Raw genomic sequence first — 23,925 nt, 5'->3', positions numbered from 1 at the left:
AGTGAGTACACCCCCGCTTTAGCAGCAGTAACATGAAGTAATCGTCTTCTCTGTAACTTTATCAGTCTCACACATCGTTGTGGAAGAATATTTTTTTCTGGATTTTGTTAATGCATACCTGAACGCTCCTATTTAACAAACTGCCTAAACTTCTTTTACGAGTGTGGAAAAACCACACTAATAATCACCAATAGAATGCTGATTGATGTTTTTAGCAAAAGTTGCAGGTACCAGAAATTTGATTTGCAATTGTTTTGACTTTGTGGGTTTGATGAGACCGGCCCCCGGTCATTTTAAACATTTAAATTCGTCAACATTAACTTATATCATAGGTCTAAATAGAACGTACACAGAAGAACTATGAGAATGTTTTGAAGCTTGCTTAGTCTTCACCCAAAGCATTAAATCTGCATCGCTCATACCCGAGTCCACATGCTGAGGCAGATGTATCCCATCGCTTAGAGGCACTGCACGTGAGGGATGAAAGCTGCATTTGTGTCTGTCAGCACATCTCAGGGTAATTGTGGAACAGCCAGGCTGCCCTTCAAGCTGGATGATTAAGATGATCATCTGCATGTTTCTCAGGATTACAGCGAGTGATTAGACACAAGGAGAGGACCAAGAGGCGTGGATCACCTCAACCCCCCCTCTACACACACACACTTGAGCTACAAAAGGGGCCATCCTGCCACTGCTCTCACTCTAAAAGTCCCAGTGTTGTGTGACTGTGAAGAGGGACGGTCTTTGCCTACTTCACAGTAGACCACTTGGGCTGTGAGGTCTGAGTCCAGTTTGTAACAGAGTCCAGCTACCTTATCTGAGTTTTGGAAAAATAAAAAATGGGCAATTCAAACGGCTGCACCGTGGACGACCTGCAGGCTGTGGAGATGCACCTGTGGTACAAGAAGTTCATGACTGAGTGCCCCTCAGGGCAGCTCACCCTGCACGAGTTCAAGCAGTTCTTCGGGCTGAGAGGTTTGGACCCAGAGGCCAACGCCTACATTGAGCAGATGTTTCGCACGTTTGACATGAACAAGGTGAGATGAGTCTGGATTTCACCACACATTTAAACACAATCAAAGATGACAGGATGCCTCAAGAATAAAATAGCGATATAACGATTAGAAGCTAATGTAGAAGAATACATCTATGATTCTCTGAAAATGAAACATGAGCAAATAATTTTCTTTAGTTCTCAACACGTGTGTCTAAACAGTGTGTATCTCCATGGGGGATTTATTATAATGTGTCATATGTACATGTTAAATAAAAATATAAGCTTATGTTACCTGCATATTTCCTTTGAACCCAAATTATTACTGTTTCTCTTTTATCTTGTTATTATTTGTGAAAAAAACATTAACTTTTAATTAAAATTAGACACAATTAGAAAAAGTTAATTCTTTAGGCTGGTTTTTGTTGATTTACATATTTGTAATTGATGTTTGGAAGTTCTGATGAATTATTATTTTTTAACTACAGGAGTCATAACATAGTGTATTCACAATAATGAAAAAGGCAGAAAAAGCATAGGATAGTCTTTCTGTAGAAGCTGGAACAAAATATTACCAGTAATTCATCGATTTTTTATTTTTAATGTTAAAAAGGTAAAATAAGACTGAATGCATTAAATATTTTATTTTAAAAAATAGCTGCTTACCACATTTATCTGAACGTTGACTACGCAAAAAGGTATTTCTTTCATAATATGAGAAATTGTAGGAAAATTATCTGTTTTTTACAGATAAGTGTTTGGGATTCCTCATATCTGCGGGTTGAAAATATTATTTTGATATTTCCTGACGGTTACTTTCTGTTAATTGAGATGGTCTGTTCCTTGCTTCTGAAATCTTTAATGTTACATTTAAAATAAACAAATGAGAGAAAAAACTTCTTAAAACATGTCTAGATTAAAAATACTTGTATCATTCAAGGACACGAGTTCTCTAAAATTAACCTCCCTTACAACAAGCTTGAATATATGAATAAACTGCGCATCAGACAGGCTGGTCCAGAGGCTGATGTGGCAACTATAAAGACACAAATATAGTCCAAACATCTGCAGAGAGACTGAAAACTTTATACTGAAAGACACAGCTTACTAAAAAGGTGCAACGTGCACAAATCGATGCAAGCAAAGATAAAAATACCTCTAAGACATTCAAAGAAAACACCAATACATGCAAAACAACCACAAAGACGCCATTAAACTACAGAGACACACAAAAAACAGAAGCAAAATCAACAGAAACAGAAACAAAACAGATGATGTCATACCTGGATTTGTGGTTTCAGTGTAGGGTGCATAATCTACCTGTCCTACCCAGTGTGAATGTGAGGCACCAACATATCTAGGAAATTCCTGCCTGTTTGGAAAACCCATGTGGGGAAAAAAAAACAATTTAACAGAAAGACTTTAAATACCAAAATATATTAGACTTGCAAACGCATGTTCTAAGTATAGGGAGAGTGTGTCCCCTGTATCCCCTTTGATCCCCAGTTTAATTGAGAGCATCTTTGAGGTAGCAGTGGGGTCATGGCAGGATGTCTGTCTGAGGAGCTGCATGCTATATTTAGCCCCCCACCCTGCTCAGCTTACAAAAAATGCCACAGTAATCTCTGAATGATTTAGACAGTGAGATTATCTGTGAATGCATGCTTTGATGCTGAGATTGTTTAGACGCAGACAGGAGATAATCCTCCGTCCTGGCGTGCTTCACTTCCCCTTGGATTGTTTTTGGAGCTGGGGATCTATTTCAGCTGAGGGATGATGCATTTGTTTAGTGATTATAATGAATATAAAACATGGATGGTCGTGGTTGACACTTTGATTCTGCAGGACGGCTACATAGACTTCATGGAGTACGTGGCCGCTCTGAGTCTGGTGATGCGGGGAAAGATGGAGCACAAGCTGCGCTGGTATTTCAAACTGTATGATGTGGATGGGAACGGCTGCATTGACCGCCACGAGCTTCTGAACATCATCAAGGTACAGTCATTCCATCGTGCACCAGCCACACTGCATGTCTGAATATTTGTTTTAGCCTCTAATCTGGCAAACATACTGATTTTCCTCATCTTCTCCCAGGCCATCCGTGCAATCAATGGAAATGAAAATCAGGAAACATCTGCGGAGGAGTTCACTAACCGAGTGTTTGACAGGATTGATATAAATGGAGATGGTGAGTGTGCGCTGGCACAGTACGGAGAAAAGGGTTTAGGACAAAATAGATCATGGGTGGACAGAGATTAGACATTTACTCTCAAAACAAAACATAAGAGACTAAACCTGATGATTTTTTTTTTACTGGTTTAAAGTAGCTTTCTAATATCTATCAATACACATTTATAATGAATAAAAACAGGAAGTATAATGTTGCTCAGTTAGATGTATACAAAGTACTGAAACAGTAGACGTATACTACTTATAGTAGTTCTTATCACATAGAGTATACTTAGGAATATAAATGATATCTACATGGTTCATCATGTACTGAAATGAACCATAGCCAAAGACCACCGCAACATGTGTTTTAACCTATATTTGTTTACAATTTGAAAAGTACTAACAGTTCAGTTTTACTCTGTTATTATTATTATTATATTATTACTACTACAGGTGAAACTACTGTCATACTTAAAGGTACTTTTATAGCAAATCTGAGCTAAAAGGCCACCATTAGAAATAAAAATATGCTCTTAAAGGTACAGTCGGTCATTTTTTGAGGTTATTTAATAGGAAATCTCAATGTTTGAAACACTCCACCTTAAAACTTGTCGCTTTTAGCTTTCTCTCTTCATGCCAGCTTTCCTCTGATTCACTGCCTTCCACAAACTTGCGCTCAGACCGTATGAGAAATATCTACAGTAGCCCTGACAAGTCAAACACACTGCAGCTTAACACGAAAACACAAGCAGATAGAAAAATCCTGCAAAAGACAAAAAATATATACAATAAAATAAAATAAAAGCTAATAAAACACAATGCAAGTGATGTGATGAATAGCTACAGTAAACAACTCGTAGCAAACATATGAACGATGTGATTAAAAACACAGTTACCTGCATCTCATTTTCCTTCACAACACAGATGGATTCTGTGCTTTCTTTAATCGTCTCATTGCAATCGCATGCTTTGGTTTCTGCTGTCACTTCTGCAACTGTTGTTGCAGGTTCAGTGTGTTTGACCTCTCAGGGCCACCATAAATATCTGCTCCCTTTGACAACAGAGTAGAAAAATTGCCTTAAACTGAGCATTTAGAGCGGTCCGAAGTCTGAACTTAGTGGTACATACACTGACCCCATATTTAATATGAGCATCCACCAATAGATAGGTCCATTTTAACTGTTGGGTTTTATATATTTAAAGACCCATTTAGGAACAAGGTTGCAAACTATCTTAAGTTATAAATACTGTAATAAGTGGTTCTACTTCATGCTGTAAGCTTGCCTCTGTATGATTAATAGCTATGTAGAACATTTTTGCAAGTTTAGAAGTTAAATGAGGATTTATAATTGCAAAATAGGTTATAGAATACGAGTGAAATGAGTCCAGAAACCTTCGTAAGCTTATGTGTCTGTCTAGCTGGGTGTGGGTGTTTTAGTGTATGAATGTGTTCTCCATAACTGTGAGATTAAAGGGATGCAAACAAACAAAATAATGACATAAATAAAATGAAAATATTCACCAAATCAAAATTTAAACTTGGAAGTGTTAAACGTGTTTTTGGAATCTCAAACGTTTCTAAAAACACGTTTATCGCCTTTGTAGTTGCAAGCTACCAATAATAATAATTTAAAAGAAAATAGCTGGAGGAAAGTTAGTGACATTTACTGACATTTTCCATTGTTTACTTAATATCACGGCACCAGTAATATTAAAATATCATATCAATATATCAAACTGTCTGTTATGAACGTGACTTTGTTGCAGGGAGAAATGACAAATTAGCCGAAAACCCACTCAAATCTGACCAAAAACAACATGTGTCTCTTCCAACAGGGGAGCTTTCCCTGGAGGAGTTTGTGGCAGGCGCTCGCAGCGATGAAGACTTCATGGAGGTGATGATGAAGAGTCTGGATCTCGCCCACATCGTGGCCATGATCCACAACCGGAGGCGAAGCGTTTAGGATCCGTCCCTTCCGATTACCTCATCCTCATTCACGATTTGACCTGAGTGTCTCAGTCAGTCGGGTCATTTTATAGACTGAGATTTCTATTAAGATTGAATCCGCTTTAATATGATTCCAGTGTGTCTTGGAGACTGACACATATCTTATGTTTGATCTCTAAAGGAGTGACACATATGCACTTTAAATGGGATGACTCAGTCAGCCTTTGCAGACTGCTCATTGTCCTTGTTTAATGATGGCGATCGCTCCCAAGGCCACCTCGGCATGAGGGATGATCTCTCAGACGGTCCACTTACCCTCAGACACCCTGAGGCATAAAGGAGGGAGATAGTGGAGTAGCAGAGTGGCAATTACATACACTCGACTAGGCTTTCCAAATCTTTTTTTCTTTATATATTTCTGAGTTCCTCTGCACCAAATTACTCAAATCTCTATTTACCCGCTCTTGCCTGGGGGGGTTTACAGGAGGGAGCTATGACACTGCAGTGTGCTCAACATCCATGCTAATTTGATTAAGTCAGTGGCTGTAAAACAGGAGCAGGTGGGAGATGTGGCAGTGAAAAAACAGTTATCAAATGTTTACCTTTTATATACATTTGTAACTTTATTATTATTATTTTTTAATCTTTTGAAAACAAAAGTTTAAGTTGGAGCGAAACGCAGGCTTGTGGTTTTGCAGCTTTTCTCTCTGTGTGTGGGAGTTTCTTTGGCTGAATGGTTTGCTTTTTTTATTCAGCATTGATGCAGATTAGTTTTGTTATGTTTGTTGGCTATGCTCATCTTGTGCCTTCTGTTGGAAGACTACAGAATGTGTTTGAGTTCAGCTTTTGCTTATTTGTACACTAAAAATAAACAATAAAAAAAACAACACACACACTTTGTCTACTTTTCATGTTTTGAAGATTTACCAGGAACAAATTATCCCAGAAATAATCTTACTAATTTAACAGGTAGAAATTGCAGTTACAGTCAAACTGGGTGTTGGACGTAGTTTTACACCAACAACCATGTTCAAAGCCACTTAAACCACATTTCTTCCCCAGTTTGAGCTTCAGCAGGTCACCTGGCTGATTAGATATTAGCGTTAACAAGCAGATGAACAGGTGTACCTAATAAAGTTGGTGAGTGAATATTTATAACTATGTGATATTCTTACAGCTTAGCAGTTTGTGGGTATGATAATATCAGCCTGGAGACATAGTACTGCATATCTGCTTTTGTTCTTTATCTTCTCACTGATCTATTTAGAGAGTCCTCCAACTACTTTAAAGACTCGCATATTTTTAGTATTTTTCTGATCTTTGCTCTTTCAACCTCAAATTACTGTAAATCCTGGAGCAGAATTTAGGGGATGTTTTTAGACATCATCTTTCATAAACACTTATAAATTGTATTAACAATATGCCCTGACCTTAGTACGCTCATACAACAGATTAAAAACACATTACTGACATAAAATCCCGCCTTTGAGCAAGGACGATGACTCACCTGCATGGTGCCAGGATCACTTTGCATCAGTGCTTCTACAGCTGCACACCAGTTTTGTTTTTCCTTTTTCTTATTTAAATCGTAACAAACAGAGTATGTACTAATTTCTTTGTTATACTAAAGCCTAAACTAGATGTTTGCAATATGCTAAAAAATTAAATAAATCTCTAGTATATTTGTTATGAACACACTGAAAATGTAACCACAAAAATAAACCAAAATAAAGTTTCAAGTTACAAAGATTTATTTTCTACAAATACAAACATTTAAACGAGGAGCTCATTTATCAACCACAAGGGGGCAGCGAAATAATTGGATTAATTTCCTCCTGGAGCTTCTTGTGTTTCCAAATACTTGTCCTTAGGTGAGTTCTTGCAGAAACAAATGTGCCTTTGTCTGACTGTCACTGCGTGTCATCTCTCTGTTAATGCACTGGAGGCTCACAGAAAGTCGTACAAATACTTGACAATATCAAAGTTCACCGTCCTGGAAGATAAATCACACAAAGCAGATTTTCAGTGAAAAAAAAAAAAAAAAAAAGGAAAACTGTAAAAGGTCAGTTCACTTGAATAATTCAGTCAGTCTCATTCATGTGCATTAAAAGGATGAGCGTGCATGCACACACACGCACAGACCTGGATATGGCGCAGATGAAGTCCAGAGAAACGGCACATTTGTACTTCGGGGCGTCGAGCTGGTCGTCATGACTGACCTGAGCCAGCAGCTGCAGGGTCACCAGCGAAGAAATCTAAACGGGGACAGAGGAAAACCAAAATGAGTCTCTGCTCCACTTCTTAAAACGCAGCTTCTCCACTTTGAAGCAGAGCCATTAAATGATGGTAGCCAGTCACACAGATATGGGGCGAGCCTAATTGCCTAAAAACATTTCATGCTTGGGTCCATAGATAGGTCTGTGTTTAGCTGCCTTTGACCATATGGCTAGGAAACTGTTTAAACTTAAAAAAAAAATTAAAAATCAGGCTTGATTTAACATGAAACACTGCACTGTTACACACAGGAAACAAAAAAATCCTTTACCATCCTTTTGTTATAACAGTGTACATTCCTGTTCAGTGGCTTATCAGGCAAATTGGAAAAAAGTGTGAAATTATTTTCTATATTGGGTCGTACCCTGAGGCCAACTCAGGGTACGAAACTACACTTCAGGACTAAATGAGGGGAAACAGACTATTGCAGAGCTCTGACATAACAAGGTGGTGGTGTTTAAACAAGTTAAGGAGAGAAATATTATCAGATCTCTTAGGAGATGGATTCTTTTTGGATAAGTTATCTTAGTGCACACACAGTTCAGTGGAAATGAAAACACGAACTCTTTAATTCAAATTCAAATTATTTGTTCCATACCACATTATAGAATCATTTAAACACAACAGATGAACAACAACACATGACAAAATAGCGCCATTATTTGTTTAATAAAAATTAAGCCAGGAATAGGAATTAAGAGGATGAGCAGCAGCCAGCTGCTAATCAGATGTGCTCAGTAAATGTGGGCACCTCCATAAAAGCAGAAGTTTTGGCATCCTTCAGGTCTCAAGCATTCAAATGTGTCAGCACAGTGCCAAGGAGGAAAAATGTCAACTATGTCCCGCTTGCGTACCTACTGACGTTGTTGTCAAATGTCATCTTTATGGGGAACGAGCTAAAAAAGCAACAGTGGCTGCCCATCAATCTGGGAAGGGTTTTAATACCATTCCCAAAAAGTCCAAAATCCATCATTAAGAAATATTATCCACAACTGTTAAAGATTCAAGACAGCTGCCAATCCTCTCAGGGGTCTGAATTTTTAGTGAAAGTTGGCACAAACAGCAACTCTCGACTGCTTTAAACCAGACTGACCTGTGAGAAGATGCTCGCTGTCGGGGCGACTCTGCTGTCCACCACACTGTAAAAGATGGCAAGCAAGCGGTCCAGAGGGAAGGGCTTTGGACCCAGAAGGTGATTACTTGTCTAGAAGACAGACAGATCAATATAAACATTGTGTTACATGTTTCCAAATGAAATCAACGAAGATGTAAGAGTTATGTCAGAATAATCACCTTTTCATTTTTCTTCAGGAAGTTTGTTTTTCTTATTTTACCATGGTGCTGTTGAGCAGAAACAGAAGATGTGATTCATTTGATTCATTCACAAAACCATGACTTAGGGGAGAAGGTTAAGAAAACAAAAAATCCCCCCCCAAAAAAGCTTAATAAATGTATTTTTCTCCCAAAGATGAGCATATTTGGGATATTCATTCTCACTAACATCCCACAGCCAAGAATAAAGAAAAAAAGAACTTTTGACTCACTGCAAACTTTGTACTTATGCTGACCTCATTATAAGAATTTTTTGCATTACAGTGTATACATGGCTGAACATAAAAAAAGTATTATTATTATATTCCTTTACCTTTAAAAAGAAGCGTTTATCTGTGCGTGCAGGGTTGTAGGAAGCCAGATAGGCAGCAATCAACAGGAACTTGGAGTAATAAGGCAATTCAACATGAGTGTGAGCTGATAAACCTTTCAGAAGACAAAATAAATGCAATAAGTCCACGTCGTCATATTCTTTCCTGCACTAAAATTCTGTTTTCTTGCATAGAAGAAAAGAATTTAAGCGTAAGTGACCAGTGTTTCAGTTTGACATCTGCTCTGTAATCGAAATCAGTGCAAATACCTCGCAAGGCTCCGGCCTCCTTCTCCTCCATTTGCTGCATTTGCTCCCACTGCAGACTAAGCAGAGGACAGAGAATACACATGGATGATGAGGCTAAAAAAAACAACCCCATTAATAGTCTAAAAAGCAGCGCATAGCAAAATAATGCAAAAAGTTCAGACCTGGACACCTCTCGAAGGTAAACCGTCTGCATGGCTTTTTTCAAATGTGGCTCAATGTGTTTCCACAGCTTGTGGGTGTCAGTCTCTTTCACTAAACACACAGCATAATTACAAACACCATCAGAAAGTGGTGGAAAAACAGCAGGAAAACCTCAAAAACATTTGTAGAAACAAAGCAATTAAAGCAGCACAGATCAATATTTTAACCAGCTGAGAATGAACACTCGGCTCAGCTATTTCACAGATTTCCTTCAAGCTTTTTGGGTATTTTTTTATGTGCTGACAGTCTCCAAACTCTACTCTCATAACACTCATTTCCAATCACAGCGGGCGCCCAGAGAGAAGCCGAAGCATCAAACGGACAAACATCCACATACTGTTTTCACAATAGACCCAAAAAGAGACAAGATAGGATTTCTAAATGTCAAATTCATTTTAGTGTCTGGAATATGAGGAGCCTCTGAAGCTACAGTATATCAGAAATGTGGAGCTACCCCACAGGGTTTGAAAGCAGGGACTGTGATTTACCCGCGTGGGCTTCTTGTTTTTGTCTTCGAAGCTTGTTGAAGACAACATGAAGTAGCTTGAAAATTACCATCATTGAATCAAAGAAAATAAACACAAAGACAGTTATGGCACAAAGGGGAGCCTTCACAACATCGCTCATAACATACACTCAGGAAATATACACCCAGTGGCCTCTTTACTGGGTACAACTGTACAAGTGAAGGCAGCCCAAAACAATACAAAAGTTTTGCTCTATTATTTTTATTTTTAAGGCAACATTGTTAGATCTGAGTGTTTACATCATCTGAATACATGTTTTTGGTTGGTTAGAGGCAGAATTCCAGGTCTGCAAAGTCATAGTTTCACATTATACTGGGAAGTAATTTGTATTATAAAATTTTAACAATTTTATTTCCAAAGATAAAGACACACTTGAGTTAAAATAGGACAGTAAACTATTTTTGACTATAAAGAATCAGTGGTTACCAGGTGATCACATTGAACTTTTCACATTTGGCGACCAATCGGAAATAGTTGCAGTGACCAAGTGGTTGCAGCATGCAGCAAGTCAGGCTCTGGTTGACCACTTTTAGATTGCAAGGTGATCTGGACTGGACTGGCTGTGATCACTCTCAGACATATTGGCAAAGGGTTGTAAAAAAAACTGCCTTCTAATTTAATATGTAGACAGACTGCCAACACACTGCAATTTGACTCTATCTACTCCGATGAGCGCAACTTGCCTGTGATGCGTCTCTTAGAAATAGGAGGCTAATCTCAATAGAAAACAACTTAGGTGCCAACTGATTGTATTCAGGTTATATTCCTATATTAAAGCAAGATTGTCCAGCACCTTTGTCATTCTGCAGTTAAATCACCATCCTGCAGCAGCTGTATGAGGTTTTGGCTGGACTCTGACACTCAGAACTAGTTTGAATTTCTGTAGAATGAGAGTTTCTGTCTCCACAGACGGAAAAAGCTTTGCAACAGATTTGAGATCTGGGCCAATTTATCACAGTTAATCACAGATTAAATGCAATTTCCAGCTTGACCTCATTCAGTCTCAAACTGATAGCAGTCTGACTCTGTCTTATTGCTGTTTTATCTCCATCTTGAGGCCCCAAAGTCTCTCTCAAGATGGCATTTGACTGCAAGTTGTCACAAAAGCAATGATTAGTAGCATTAGGTCTGTTTCTGGCCACTGTAAATGTCACATCTATATCTAAAAGCTAATGATCCGCAGTGTCTGCTGGATGTGTAAGTATTCTGCAATTACAGTTTCCATGATAACTTTATACAGGTAGTGTGCGTTTTAGTGTGTTCTTTTCAGATGAATGAAAAGACCTCCTCACAATTACCTTTCCCTTCTGCCAAAGGCTCACAGAACTTTGAAAAGTTCAGGGCAGCCTAGTAGAAAAGAACAGAAGAAAATGAGAAAACAGGTGGAAGAATTAAAAATAATCAATGCAACAACTTGTTAATGTGTGTTTCTGACCAGGTGTCGCAGCTCTCTGAGGTCTCGACAGACAGAGTAGAAGACTCCCAGCAGGATGTTGATGTATGCAGAGTAAAACCCAGCTGAATATGAAGAATGCACGTTCTGGGACAAAATCTGTTGCAGCTCACCTACAAACGGTTTAAGGGACAAGAAATAAAGCTTCTCCAAAAACCAGCCAAGTCTCACAATATAAAGTAAAATGATTCATTCACACGCCAAGTGCTGAATTTATACAGTGGTTCTTAAGAACGCAACATTTTTCCCCAGAGTCGCTGCCTGGAGTGTGAGAACAGTATCACAGGTACAAATGTCACAGCTCACGCTGCATATGCTGACCGTGCGTCATCAATACGCAGCGTGTTGTGAGTTGCTCGTGACACTGGCTGCCGTAGCATGTGTGAGGAGGATTATATACTTTTACTGTAGTCAGGGAAATGCAGCAGAAGCGGCTCAAAGCAGCCTGTGTTTGGTCTGAACTTGTCCCAGGCGATTTCACTGAGCAAGATGACGGTAACGTTGTCCCCAACCTGAAGAACAGATGTATGTAGTTAGGATCAGGGAGCTCAGAGAGATGAAGACTCTGAGAACTTCACAGTTACAGACCTCTTTCCTCAGTTGATTCATGTGTTTTATATATTTAGATGTTTAGCTTTGTTTGCTTGATTAAGTTCTTACTGGACATGTTGACTAAACAAAACAAATGAACGCATTTTTGATTATGCAGAAACAATAAACACTCACAGGTTTCAGCTTTTCAAATGTGAACATTTTGTAGGTTTTTTTCTTACGTGTGATGTGAAACTGAATATAGTTCTGTTTTTCCTTAAAGAGAACAATATTTTATAAGCATATAATAAAAGACCTTCTGAATTTGAGTCTCTAAATATATGGGAAAATTTAAAAGAAATAATTCACTTTAAAGCTAAAGCAGCCACAACACAGGAAGAAGTACTGCACCTACGAATGGCATACACAACAGTTCAGATCCTCTACTCTGAAAACATCAATTCATTTTCTGCTGTTTATCCAGTTGTGAGTCTTAGGAGCAACAGTCTAAGCATAGATACCAGACCTCCCACTACCTCCAGCTCTTCTAAAGGTACATCTGAACTAGAGATGGACCGATCCGATATTACGTATCGGTATCGGTCCGATACTGACCTAAATTACTGGATCGGATATCGGAGAAAAATAAAAAATGTAATCCGATCCATTAAATATCACGACAGCACCTCACAAAACTTGCAACACACCGTAACTCACCTCAGAACGTTAGCATGTCGGAGCAGTATGCATCACGTGATAGAGCGGCTGTGGCATGCGGGACCTGTGGCCTGGATAGCATTTGGAGCTTCGCTAGCAACCTGGCATTTCATCTCCGACAAAGTTATCCCCGAGAGAAGTAAAGCAAGTGTGTAAGTCCATCTCTGAATGTTTGTAAAGCATTCCTGCGTTAAGCTTAACGAGCGACTGCCTCTCGCTCTCCGGCTGCTACTTCAATCGTGAAACTGCTTAAATGATCAGCTGATCAGCTTTTCTGTGGCGAGTCCGTCTTTGTTTTTGGCCCACTTTGCACCAGAAAGAGGAAACCAGCGGCTGAACAACAGCAGAACGTTTAAGCTTGATAAGCTGTTGTTAGAATTTATTTAATATTACTTTCTACACCAGGATCGTTTTCTACGTAGCTGACGTAACTGTGCAGGGGCGGATCTAGCAAAGTTTAGCCAGGGGGGCCGATAGGGCATTAACTGGGAAAAGGGGGCACAAAGACATACTTTTCTTTCTTATTCTCATTTAAAATGTCTAGCTTTTAATAAATAATTATCTGACACACAAAGTTTTAATTTGATGTAAAATGAATAGAAGTCAATTACTGTATATAGTGACTATTAAGTCTAATATATATACCCTAGTAAGCTATAGTACTTTTTCCTTTGGGAAGGTACCATCTGTGCAGTCTGCAATTTTGTTGAAGAAAGATGTTGAATCTATTTAATATTTCTTGAAAAATAATTGATTTCTGTGCATTTTTTTTCACACTGCATCAAATTAAGGTTGATTACGTCGATTAAGCATCATGAGGTGGCGCGTGAGGGGTGGTTCCCTATTTTTTATTTATTTATTTTTGTTGTTGCTGGGAGTTGGAACCCTATTAGTTAGGTTGCTTAATATTTACGCTAAGTACTCTTTAAAATACCAGAATAGGGAGGATGGTGTAGGTTTAAGTTTATTAGATTGATCAGTATTGCTGAACTATGAAATATTTTTTTTGTATACAGGTATAACAGAATAGCTTTAGTGTAGTTGTTGTTTTAAACTTGAGTATGAACTTGCAGACTTGCAAAATGCAGCAAGATATTTTAAAAAACAGTTTTGTTGATTAAAAAACACTATATCGGATTCATATCGGTATCGGCAGATATCCAAATTTATGATATCGGTATCGGTATCGGACATAAAAAAGTGGTATCGTGCCATCTCTAATCTGAACTTTCTGAATGTCTGCCAAGGATGTCCTGAGTGTACGCGAGGGTCTTCTCCAGTAGGCCATGTCATATACACCTCACCTAGGAGACGTCCTAGGCATATGCCTCCTCCTATATCATAATTAAATACTGTAAATAAGGAATCCCATCTCCATCAGGGTGCGACAGAGGTAGGACTACAGAGGATATGTTAGAAAGACAGCACAGTGGTAGTGTGGTTAGGGCTGTCCCTTCAAGCATCTTCAAGCCTCACTATGACTGCTTGGGTTTCCTCATTGTATGCAAGATTTATCCTGCAGTTCATTTTATTTGTTTACTTAGATTCCCTTTAAGGCCTAAGATTTATTATTAAAGTCAATTTGTAAGCATGCAGGTGCATATCATACCATTCACGGTAATACCGGTATAATGTTGGGCAATGATAAGAAAATGAAATATCGCGATAGAATATGGGTAAAACGCGCATGCACAGTGCCTTTGTTTTCATACGCACATGGCGGAAAAAGCATGGCGGCGGCGACGGAGAATGAAATGAATGAAGAATGAAAGCAGACCGTTGAATGAAACGGATGAACCAGAATTGTTTTTAAAAAAATTCTGCAACTTCAGTGGTGTGGAACTGGTTTGGCTTTCGTTTTTGGTCATATCGCCCTGCTCTTATACCTACAAACACCACCTGCAGTTAAGCATACTTAATTTAAACACACACAGTGGCTTTAATACTGCAGATGCCTATAAACAAGAGATGACAACATAATTTGCTATTAATTCTAAAAGTCTGCTGCATCATTGAAACATGCATATATATAATGTGCAGAGATAAAAGGGATCTGTGAACATCAATAAAATATGTCCACTGTGACCACCACTGTTACCTAATGCAAGAAATAGCCTTAATCGCTATAACTTCTATGTGTTTAGACACAAGACCATTAATCTAGAGTTGAAGCACTTCTTGAATGTTTATCGGGGTTTGGCATGGTAGTGGTTTTTGGTCTGGGTACTTCAGCTTCCTTCTCTTTTTCTTTTAGCCCTGTGATGGGCTGCTAACCTTCTCAAGTTATAACCTGCCTGTTTTGAAAAACGGGATGGGCTCCAGCCACTCTGTCACCCTGAACTGGTTAAGCAGTTCAGAAAAAGGATGCATGGACGATAGACAGAAACTGGAAAACTGCACCAGTCACCTTTTTTTCTTGTGTAGGAAATATAGGAAAAGTTAAGCCAGATTATTTTCTGCATGTCAGTAACACACACACATTTTACGTCTTTCCTGTTAATGTTTTATTACATTTTTTCCCGAAGTTTAGAGATGAAACAACTCCTCATCATCCTCCCGTCCTCCACGTAAGTGTAAATCTGCATCCTAATTATCACTTCAAAATCCAGTGTGGCAGCACTGAAGCAGCAAGCCATTAAAAAGACAGGTTCCTCTTAACGCTCACAATCCGCCGTTAAGCACTTAGCTTTCATTGGGATGAAACACAAATAATCACATAAGTCTTTTTACTTTTGGTGTTTTTAATTAAAATGCTGTGAGTGGTTGCCATCCTTCCTTCCTTAATAGCATTAAAAAGCACCACACACTCAGCTCAAGGTCATCCGTTACAAATGAGGCTCCTCCAGTCCCCTCTTCATCATCCGCACAGAGCAACAACAATAAAGCAACTCACTTTATAGATAACACAAAGAGCATGCAGCACTTTCTCACCAGCTCCTGAAGACGCAGGAGAGCAGAGAGGAGACTGGCATCAGTATCTCTCAGAAGCTCGGCTTTCTCCATTACCTACAAATTACACAGTTAATGTTAATTTGATCTCATTTTATCGCATTTATAATACAGGCAGTGAACGGATGTTTTATCAGAGAGCATTACTGATTAAACCCACTCCTGTTCTGACTGAAAATTACACTTGTTTTCTCCAGGCTGATGCATCTGCAGCTTTGTTTAGCATCTATTTGCACTTGTTATCACTACTAATCATATCATCACACAAACATTCAGGTGACACATGCGAGGAATAAATAATCTGACATGCCATGGGATTAGGGATAATCTCGTATGCCAAGTGAGGAGTGGTTGTGTGTAAAGTGCACGGCACTCACAATGTATCGCGTCTGTTTGGCAGGAGACTGGGAGCACTGCTGTCTGTAGACACGGACAAAGTCAGACAGGGAGGGACTGCGGGGGAGAAGAGAGGGGGCATCGCAGCCAAAGAAGGACAGCAGCACTTGTTCAAACAGCAACGCAATAGAAACACACTCGACGCAGCTCACTGTGGCGTGAGGAAGCTGCAGAGAGAAGGAAAAGGAAGCATGAAAGAGAATCAGTCTGATGTCTGTGGAGATGATACACATCTTCACACTGTGTTGACTTAATCTTCTGACTGCACTGGACCCTAAATATGTACAAATTACATAATTTTGTGTTACCTATTGAAAGCAAGGACAAGTTATATAAACAGTGGGTTCATTAGAGAGATAACTTTGAATATCTTGAGGTCCAACTTAAGAGGTCACTCCTTGTTTTCCCCAGGACTTTATAGCCAAATGACTAGGGATGGGTATTGTTTAGGTTTTATCCGATACCGGTGCCAAACCGGTACTTTTGAAACGGTGCCGGTGCTTAAACGGTGCTTAAACCGGTGCTTAAAGAATGGAGAACACAAAATTAGTCCAAAAACCTCTCATGTTCAGCTGTTTTTTTGTAAAAAGATAACAATGTTAGCCTTTTCTGCAGCTATAGGGGATTTATGGCATCACTCTTGGCTGGAAGCAGTGCTTAATCAATGGAAAAAAGACAAACTTTGTCCAAAAACCTCTCATGTTCAGCTGTTTCCCTCTTTTTCTTTGGTCATTTTAGCCTTTTTGGCCAGGGTGAAGGGAGCATCTGCCATCAAACAAGAAGACAGCCGTATGTAGCTATGATGATGTTTGCTAGTTCACCTTACATGCATTAATTTAATAACGTGGTTAGCCTACTCAACAAATTACACACGAACAACATGAAGCTACTCATGCAGAGAAGAACGGCTGCTGCTGCCATCATCATCTGTCATCATTTCTGCTACACTGGCAGGGCTAGGGGCCAGGACTCTCCTCTTCGTGTTTTTGGGGGATGTTGCTAACTCCGGGTCCGATAACAGGCAACCCACCCGCAGTAGATGTGCTCGGTGTGAGGTCTCACAGCAAGCTATCAAATACGGCGCATTTCTCGGCTTTTAAAAAAAACGCTATGCGTCGCCAGGTATTTCATCGGATTTGAGGTGTTACCTCCTTTGACAGTATCACAGTATCAGCTTAAAGCACTTGTTGCAGGCTGCTGAGTTTGCATATTTTGCTGTGAAGTACAGCCAGACTTTTGACCGCTTTGCCTTGGTCATTTTTAATCTGTAGCTCTGCTCTAAAAGAACGTACGTACCTGGCCCCGCCTACTATCCTCGGAAACGTAAAATGATTGGCTAGAATCTAAAGTGTATCACAGCTCAGGGAAAAAAAGCACCAAAATAAAGCACCGAAATGTGCGCTGCTTTTCGGTCTGGTTACTACCGTTTATGTCAGAACCGGTGCCATGATGGCACCGGATACCGGTACCCATCCCTACATATGGATTCATCTATAATAAACAAAATCATAATCAGGGATTAATCTGCATTAAAGGCTGCAGCCCTAGTTGGCAATTAAATTTTCACATTGTGAGAAACCACCCGATGGGAGTAAAACATTATTCAGAAACTGCAGGAACCAAAAAGATCAAGAACAAGTGATTTAAGAAACAATAGTCCTAAGAAGGCTATAAATTCTCCGTATTTGAATTTATTTATTTATTTAAAAAAAGAAGAAGACTTCCATGTTGTCAAGTCACATTTTTGTGGCTATGCGAGATATGATCATTAATGGAGTATCATTAAACTGTAAAACAAAGCATGCTATGAGTTTTACATTTGCCAGACATCTCTTTGAAGGTGGTGAGGGTTTCTTGGAAGTCCAGGTCTGATCCAGAGTAACATACGCTTTACCCCACATTTATTTTTCTGCGATATGGACACCCTCAGTGGCACAGGATAGCATGCTGGCATGCACCACAGTTCAGGTTGTCTCCTTTAAATGTTTAACATCAGGCTCTGCACAAAATTACAGTAGAACTCACTGCAGATGAAACGGGTCTCTCTTGTAAATGAGACGCTGAGTCTCAATGGGACTATCTAGATATTTGGATATTAAAAATATTTGGATATTTAAAAAAAAAATAGCTGCTTTCTAAGAAAGAGACTTCTTTGGTAGCCATTACCCATCTATACTGAGTGCATTGGCATAAAGTATGTGTGCAAAGAGAGAAAAACATCTGAAGGTCTTTGATCTTTAAATTTAATTTATACAAGAATGCTAGCAGTAAAATTGTTGCTTTTCTTTAATGTTTTTTCCCAGTGATTTTAAGGGAAAAATGCACCTTACACACACTCAAACTATGCAAAGATTTGTGTTCTTGTGTGATTTTGTACTTTCAGTAAAACTAAGTATTTTCAAGGACTCTTTAAGTGATTGAATAAAGAAAAAGTTCATAATAACACAAGTGTCAACTTTTTATTAAAGTTATAAAGGCTTAAAGGAGTCCATAAGTCAAATTTTTCTAACTCAAGTAACTGCCAGTGCAATAATATTTAGCTGTCCATCCTTTATCGCACTTTTACCTGCCATGTATGAGGGGAATTAAGAGTGAAGTTAGTTTTTATTTTATGGTTTTAAATACAGGGCCCTGTAGCATGAACACATAAGAACATTATTCAGAACGTTCACTAAATAGCAGATATCTCCCTCACCTCCAGCTCCTTCATCAAAACGTGCATCACGTGGCTTTTCCCTGAGGCTCGATGACCGTAAATGAGGATTGAAGGGTAGCTGTACTGGTGCGGCTGGAAGAACAAAATTCAGCATCTTTACACTCAGTAGAACTGTCTCACTCGATCAAGACCACTATCCACTTAAACCTTCTATCAGCTTTCATCAGCACATCGCAAAGTAATAACAGCCAAGCTCTGATATGATTAAACCCAGTGTTAATGTCAGTAATCAGCCATAGTGCTAACAGCTCATAGACTCAGCTTACTTAACGAATCTATTTAAAACCCTGAGTGAGATCAAATGACAAGTAATTAATTTTTATAACAAGGATAAAATGAATTGCATATCTATTAATGATTTTAATCCAAGACAGACATCAATTACTGGTACTAAACTGTCCAAAGCTTCAGATCTACATTTTATAATCTAAGATAAACATTTTGAACAATGAATTTTAAAGGGAAATCTCATCAGATGATCCAAATATGTCGACATATTTACTAAATTACACTGGATAACACAAATAATGCAAAACTTAACCCTAGAAATAAGAAAATGACATTGAGCTACTGAGATATTGAGATTTAAGGTTTAGGAAAATGACTTTTATTTTTCCTATACTTTTTTTTATAAAAACAAAAAATATAATAGTAATAATAATAATAATACAAGAAAATTGTAAAAGAGTGAAAATGGTCTTTAATGCATCATATATCAGTAATAAAACTTTTTAAATCAAACACATAAAACACTGAGTTTTTAGGACGTTAAAAACTGAATTAGCATGTGTCTCTGCGTCTTTTAATGTGGCATACTTTAAAACATTAAACGGAGATGAGTGGAGACTTCTTACCTGCCCCATCAGCGACAGCAACATTTCAGCCTGGACCTCTCTGCAGGGCAACTTCTCTGCTACCCCCTTCAACCTCTCCTCGTCGTATCCCGGGTGCTGCAACAGCGCCGTCATGCTACCACCACACCGTTTATGTAGGTGAGCTCAGCAGAGTTCTGCTAAAAACAACTGACTGACGTTAGCTTCAGCTCGTCCAACTCCAACCAGACGACGAATGAACTCCGTTGTTCAGACAAAAAAAATGAGTCAAAGGAGTAATATCATCAAAAATTATGTGCTGTAAAAACCATAGGGTGCTGAGGAAACATTCATGCCGGTAAATAAAATGTCTTTAAGACTTAAAATGCGAAGAAGTCTTCAGTTAAAGTCCGAAACACCTTAAACTCAGTCAAGACCACTTGCTGGAGTTTCGCGCGCGCCTTCAGATTGCGTCACATGCTGTCATTCGGTAGCAGCGAATCACAAGTGAGACACGAATTCTGGGTAATGTAGTTTTGGGAGTGAAACAAGCACATTAGAAATTCACTGCGGATTCAAGATAACTATTTGCGATATTTCCCAATAAACGTGGATCAAAGCAAGTCTTACATACTGCAACATATTTAATTGTGCTTTCACACACTTATAAACATACATTCTAGTAATCTATGGGTAACATCTGATGTAATCTGGTACATTGCAGTGTACTGGTAGTACACTAACATAACCAAAAACAGAAGAAGGTATAGTCATCATAATATTAAAAGTATATATTATTTCAATTTGATGCTTTTTTTAAAATGTTATTTCTTTCTCTCTAGCTAATCACTCACTCAGATACATAATCTTCAGCTACATTCTTATCCACTCATCCATCCATATGGAATACAAAAAAAATCATTTTATATATCAATGTAATGCTTAATGTAATATCCATCCATCCATCCATTCGCTTCCGCTTATCCTTTTCAGGGTCGCGGGGGGCGCTGGAGCCTATCCCAGCTGTCATAGGGCGAAAGGCAGGGTACACCCTGGACAGGTCGCCAGTCTGTCACAGGGCTAACACATAGGGACAGACAACCATTCACACTCACATTCACTCGCACATTTACACCTAGTGGCAATTTGGATTATCCAATTAACCTATCCCCACAAGTTGCATGTCTTTGGACGGTGGGAGGAAGCCGGAGTACCCGGAGGGAACCCACGCAAACACGGGGAGAACATGCAAACTCCACACAGAAAGACCCCGGCCTGATGTTGGAATTGAACTCAGGACCTTCTTGCTGTGCGGCAACAGTGCTAACCACCGTGCCACCGTGCTGCCTGCTTAATGTAATATTATAATATAATATTTTTAATATTTTTAGCAAAATAATGATGAAAAAGACGTAATATCCTGCACGTTTCGTTCTTGATGTGAGATTATCATTATTATTTTTCTTGTTATTTATTTATTTTTGCCAGTTGCAAGAAATACATATAATAAATCGTTGTTGTAGCCTACTGATCTAGTCTTTGTGCTCAAAAAGCTTAATATCACAGACCAGAAAATGGGCTACAGTTTAAAGAATGTACCAGTCTAGGTAAAACATTAGAGAAAAGACCCTGCATCTTGGCATTTGATTATCAATATTTGAATAGCAGATGCGTTTATATCCACTAATTTCCATACAATTATTGTCGCAGTGATCAGGCGTAAAATCGCTTCGCTCTAGAAGAAAAAAAAATCAGTGTCTGTTTAAGATTTCGCGGGTGACTGTACGTCAGAGTGGGATTAAGGGATGTGGGTTGGCCCTGTAATATCCGAGGCTATCCTCCAACTCTAATTCAATAGGAGCTCAGCTGCGCTGTCGGTCTGTCGGCGTCGAGAACGGGCTGACCATTTCAGGGAGAGCCGTGCACACAGCTGAGACGGTTTATCGGAACAGCGGACACGATTCAGGCAGAGACATTTTAACATAACCTACACATGAAGGCAAATATGGAAGAAATCCCCTAAATTTTGGATTCCCAGAGCTCGTCTTTTTTTCTCCCTGGAGCGCATGTCTTGATTCTGCCGACTAATGAGTGAAAAGCAAAAAGAAATCAAACACCGACCTTGCCACGGATGAGAGCGTAGTGATGCTGTGATAACTGTGACTGAACAGACAGTAGGGGAAAAAAATCCGCGAGCAGCGACAGGGAGAAGTTGTGCGGGATATTGTGGTCAGATGAGGCAGATGTTAGTTTGCTGAGGAGGTTGATAGATCCCGAGGACCGCGCAGACCACCCTCACATTATGGTCCCCGGGGCCCCCAGCACGACCACCACCATGCTCCCCGCATCCGAGGCTGCCAAGATCTACCAGACCAACTACGTGCGCAACTCCCGCGCCATCGGCGTCCTATGGGCCATCTTCACCATCCTCTTCGCCATCGTCAACGTGGTGTGCTTCATCCAGCCGTACTGGATCGGGGATGGCGTGGATACGCCGCAGGCGGGCTACTTCGGTCTGTTCCACTACTGCATTGGAAACGGGCTGTCCCGGGACTTGACCTGTCAGGGCAGCTTCACCGAGTTCAGCAGCATCCCCTCCGGTGCGTTCAAAGCTGCCTCCTTCTTCATCGGCATGTCCATGGCGCTGGTGCTCACCTGCATCACCTGCTTCGCGCTCTTCTTCTTCTGTAGCACCGGCACCGTGTACAAGATCTGCGGCTGGATGCAGCTGGCTGCAGGTAAGAGGCATGACTACAGGTGGAAGTTTGGAAAGATGGCTTGTAGGGGAGCTCTGGGGGTGAGTGAGAAGAGTCCAGTGAGCAAAATGTTATAACCTAAAACTGTTTAAAGGCACAGATATTACCCTCATCTCCCAGTCAGGGTGTGGACTTGTATAGTTTTTGGCACAAAACATCTGTATATTGTTTTAAGGCACCAACAAATTCAGAGGTTGGAGTGCTTTTTCACTTAAAAAACAACAGCAAAAACATGTAGTTTACATCAAATTACATATGTAAATTAGTTGACCCTGAACTGTAAAACAGAAAAAAAAATGATCACAATGTGCAACAGGTTAAGCCACTGAGCCCAAATTGAGTAGATTTTGTCTGATGAGACCTTTTGTCAGAGACTCTCTCTGGTTAATAAAGCCCTTGTAAAACATTATATAACTGTCTGTGGTGTAGGTGGGCTGGCAACAGCCTTGGAGTGACCAAATCTTCAGCTCCAAACATTGTACTAAACCCTCAAGAATGAAATAATGAAGGCATGCTAATATTTTCATTTTGCTTTCAGAGAACTCATTCCCCCTGAACCTGAAGCTGTGAATGAACTCTCTTCATACACAGACAGCGATTTTAAGTACAAAAATACAGATGGAAGATTTTAATACAAGCTTATATCTTCTTAGTTTCTTCCACTTCAATTCAATATATCGTTGATTTTATAACTTCTCAGTGTTTCCTGTGGTGTGCTTAAACATAAACTGGAAAACGCAAATTCTTCTTTTGCTCATTTAATGACACAGGGAAGGTTTTATCTTCAATCCCAGCCAGGACGTTAAATAATAAGAAAACAAAAACTCACACAAAGAAATGTAATGATGTATAGTACTGAGTGAGCTGTTTCCTCCCGCCTTTAATTATTTTTTAGTTCTTCTCCTTTTTGCAGAGAGTTCCATCCAAAACAAACTATTTCTGTACATACAGGAGCAGAGAGTTTAATAGTGAAATCGTTTCTTATTTTACCCCTTTCATTTATCACAGATGTGTTTTCTGTACATTTTATTGTTTTTCTGTTTTCTGTTTATTTGGATCCCCTTTAGATTTATATCTCCCAAGAGTCCTTATTAAAGTCACAATAGAATACAAGCAGGATACAGCTGTGGCTCAGAGGGTATGTTGATGACTCAATCCCTGACTCTTCCAGCCCGCATGTAGACGTATCCTTGGGCAAGATACTGAACCCTGATACATCCGTGTCTATGAATGTTAGAAAGCGCTTAGAGTGAAGGATGAGACATGTAGCAGAGTGTAGTAGAGAGTAGAAAGACACTCTATAAGTACCACTCCATTTACCATCCTACATACAAACACCACCTCCTACACCCGGTGCAAAAATACTGCACACATACCAAGTGTTTTAAAATAAAGTATTTTTCATATACATGTGAATGAGAAACATTTACTCCAGTGAAGCATGTACCCCGTGGCCATTTTTCCCTCCCATGCCAACTTTAGGCCAAGAGACAATAAAGCAAGAATCAAGCGTTATTACTATAGTTATCTTATGATTTGTTCACAGCTTGCTGACACTGATTTGTGA

General features: G+C 39.4%; 3 protein-coding genes across 3 annotated transcripts in view; 2 read left to right on the top strand and 1 right to left on the bottom strand.

Moving 5' to 3' along the window:
• Positions 1-659: 659 nt before the first annotated feature.
• Positions 660-6,009, top strand: guca1aa (guanylate cyclase activator 1Aa). The gene is made up of 4 exons (XM_026146396.1): positions 660-1,037; positions 2,840-2,989; positions 3,089-3,182; positions 5,003-6,009. The coding sequence occupies exons 1-4, from the start codon at positions 840-842 to the stop codon at positions 5,128-5,130; spliced, it is 570 nt and encodes a 189-aa protein (XP_026002181.1). The 5' UTR covers positions 660-839; the 3' UTR covers positions 5,131-6,009.
• Positions 6,010-6,847: 838 nt separating this feature from the next.
• Positions 6,848-20,306, bottom strand: orc5 (origin recognition complex, subunit 5). Its single transcript, XM_026148010.1, has 14 exons — positions 19,645-20,306; positions 18,770-18,862; positions 16,056-16,241; positions 15,661-15,735; positions 11,882-11,993; positions 11,464-11,594; positions 11,327-11,375; positions 9,462-9,552; positions 9,301-9,356; positions 9,034-9,146; positions 8,682-8,729; positions 8,482-8,592; positions 7,257-7,369; positions 6,848-7,107 (listed from the first exon to the last, which is right to left on the bottom strand). Exons 1-14 carry the CDS (start codon positions 19,756-19,758, stop codon positions 7,062-7,064), a joined length of 1,338 nt encoding a protein of 445 aa, XP_026003795.1. The 5' UTR covers positions 19,759-20,306; the 3' UTR covers positions 6,848-7,061.
• A 656-nt stretch (positions 20,307-20,962) lies between these two features.
• Positions 20,963-23,925, top strand: part of lhfpl3 (LHFPL tetraspan subfamily member 3) — a 60,716-nt gene continuing 57,753 nt past the window's right edge. Inside the window, exon 1 of the mRNA XM_026146889.1 lies at positions 20,963-22,340. Within this exon, the coding sequence (XP_026002674.1) occupies positions 21,905-22,340 (436 nt within the window). The 5' untranslated portion in view covers positions 20,963-21,904. The remainder of the gene's footprint in view (positions 22,341-23,925) is intronic.

Source organism: Astatotilapia calliptera, chromosome 17 (genome assembly GCF_900246225.1).
Source record: "Astatotilapia calliptera chromosome 17, fAstCal1.2, whole genome shotgun sequence".
NCBI classification, from domain to species: Eukaryota; Metazoa; Chordata; class Actinopteri; order Cichliformes; family Cichlidae; genus Astatotilapia; species Astatotilapia calliptera.
Note: the sequence above shows the minus strand (reverse complement) of the source record. Positions and strands in the feature narration are given on the sequence as shown.

What these genes read in the sequence shown, in the direction of transcription:
- orc5 (XM_026148010.1), bottom strand. Translation starts at nt 19,758, where the DNA reads ATGACGGCGCTGTTGCAGCACCCGGGATACGACGAGGAGAGGTTGAAG. An exon ending in TCCTGCGTCTTCAGGAGCTG is followed by an intron (nt 11,994 to 15,660) that starts GTGAGAAAGTGC and finishes TCTGTTCTTCAG; the next exon opens with GTTGGGGACAACGTTACCGT. An exon ending in CAGCGAGCATCTTCTCACAG is followed by an intron (nt 7,370 to 8,481) that starts GTCAGTCTGGTT and finishes GTCCCCGTTTAG; the next exon opens with ATTTCTTCGCTGGTGACCCT.
- guca1aa (XM_026146396.1), top strand. Translation starts at nt 840, where the DNA reads ATGGGCAATTCAAACGGCTGCACCGTGGACGACCTGCAGGCTGTGGAG. An exon ending in GCACGTTTGACATGAACAAG is followed by an intron (nt 1,038 to 2,839) that starts GTGAGATGAGTC and finishes TTGATTCTGCAG; the next exon opens with GACGGCTACATAGACTTCAT. An exon ending in GATTGATATAAATGGAGATG is followed by an intron (nt 3,183 to 5,002) that starts GTGAGTGTGCGC and finishes CTCTTCCAACAG; the next exon opens with GGGAGCTTTCCCTGGAGGAG.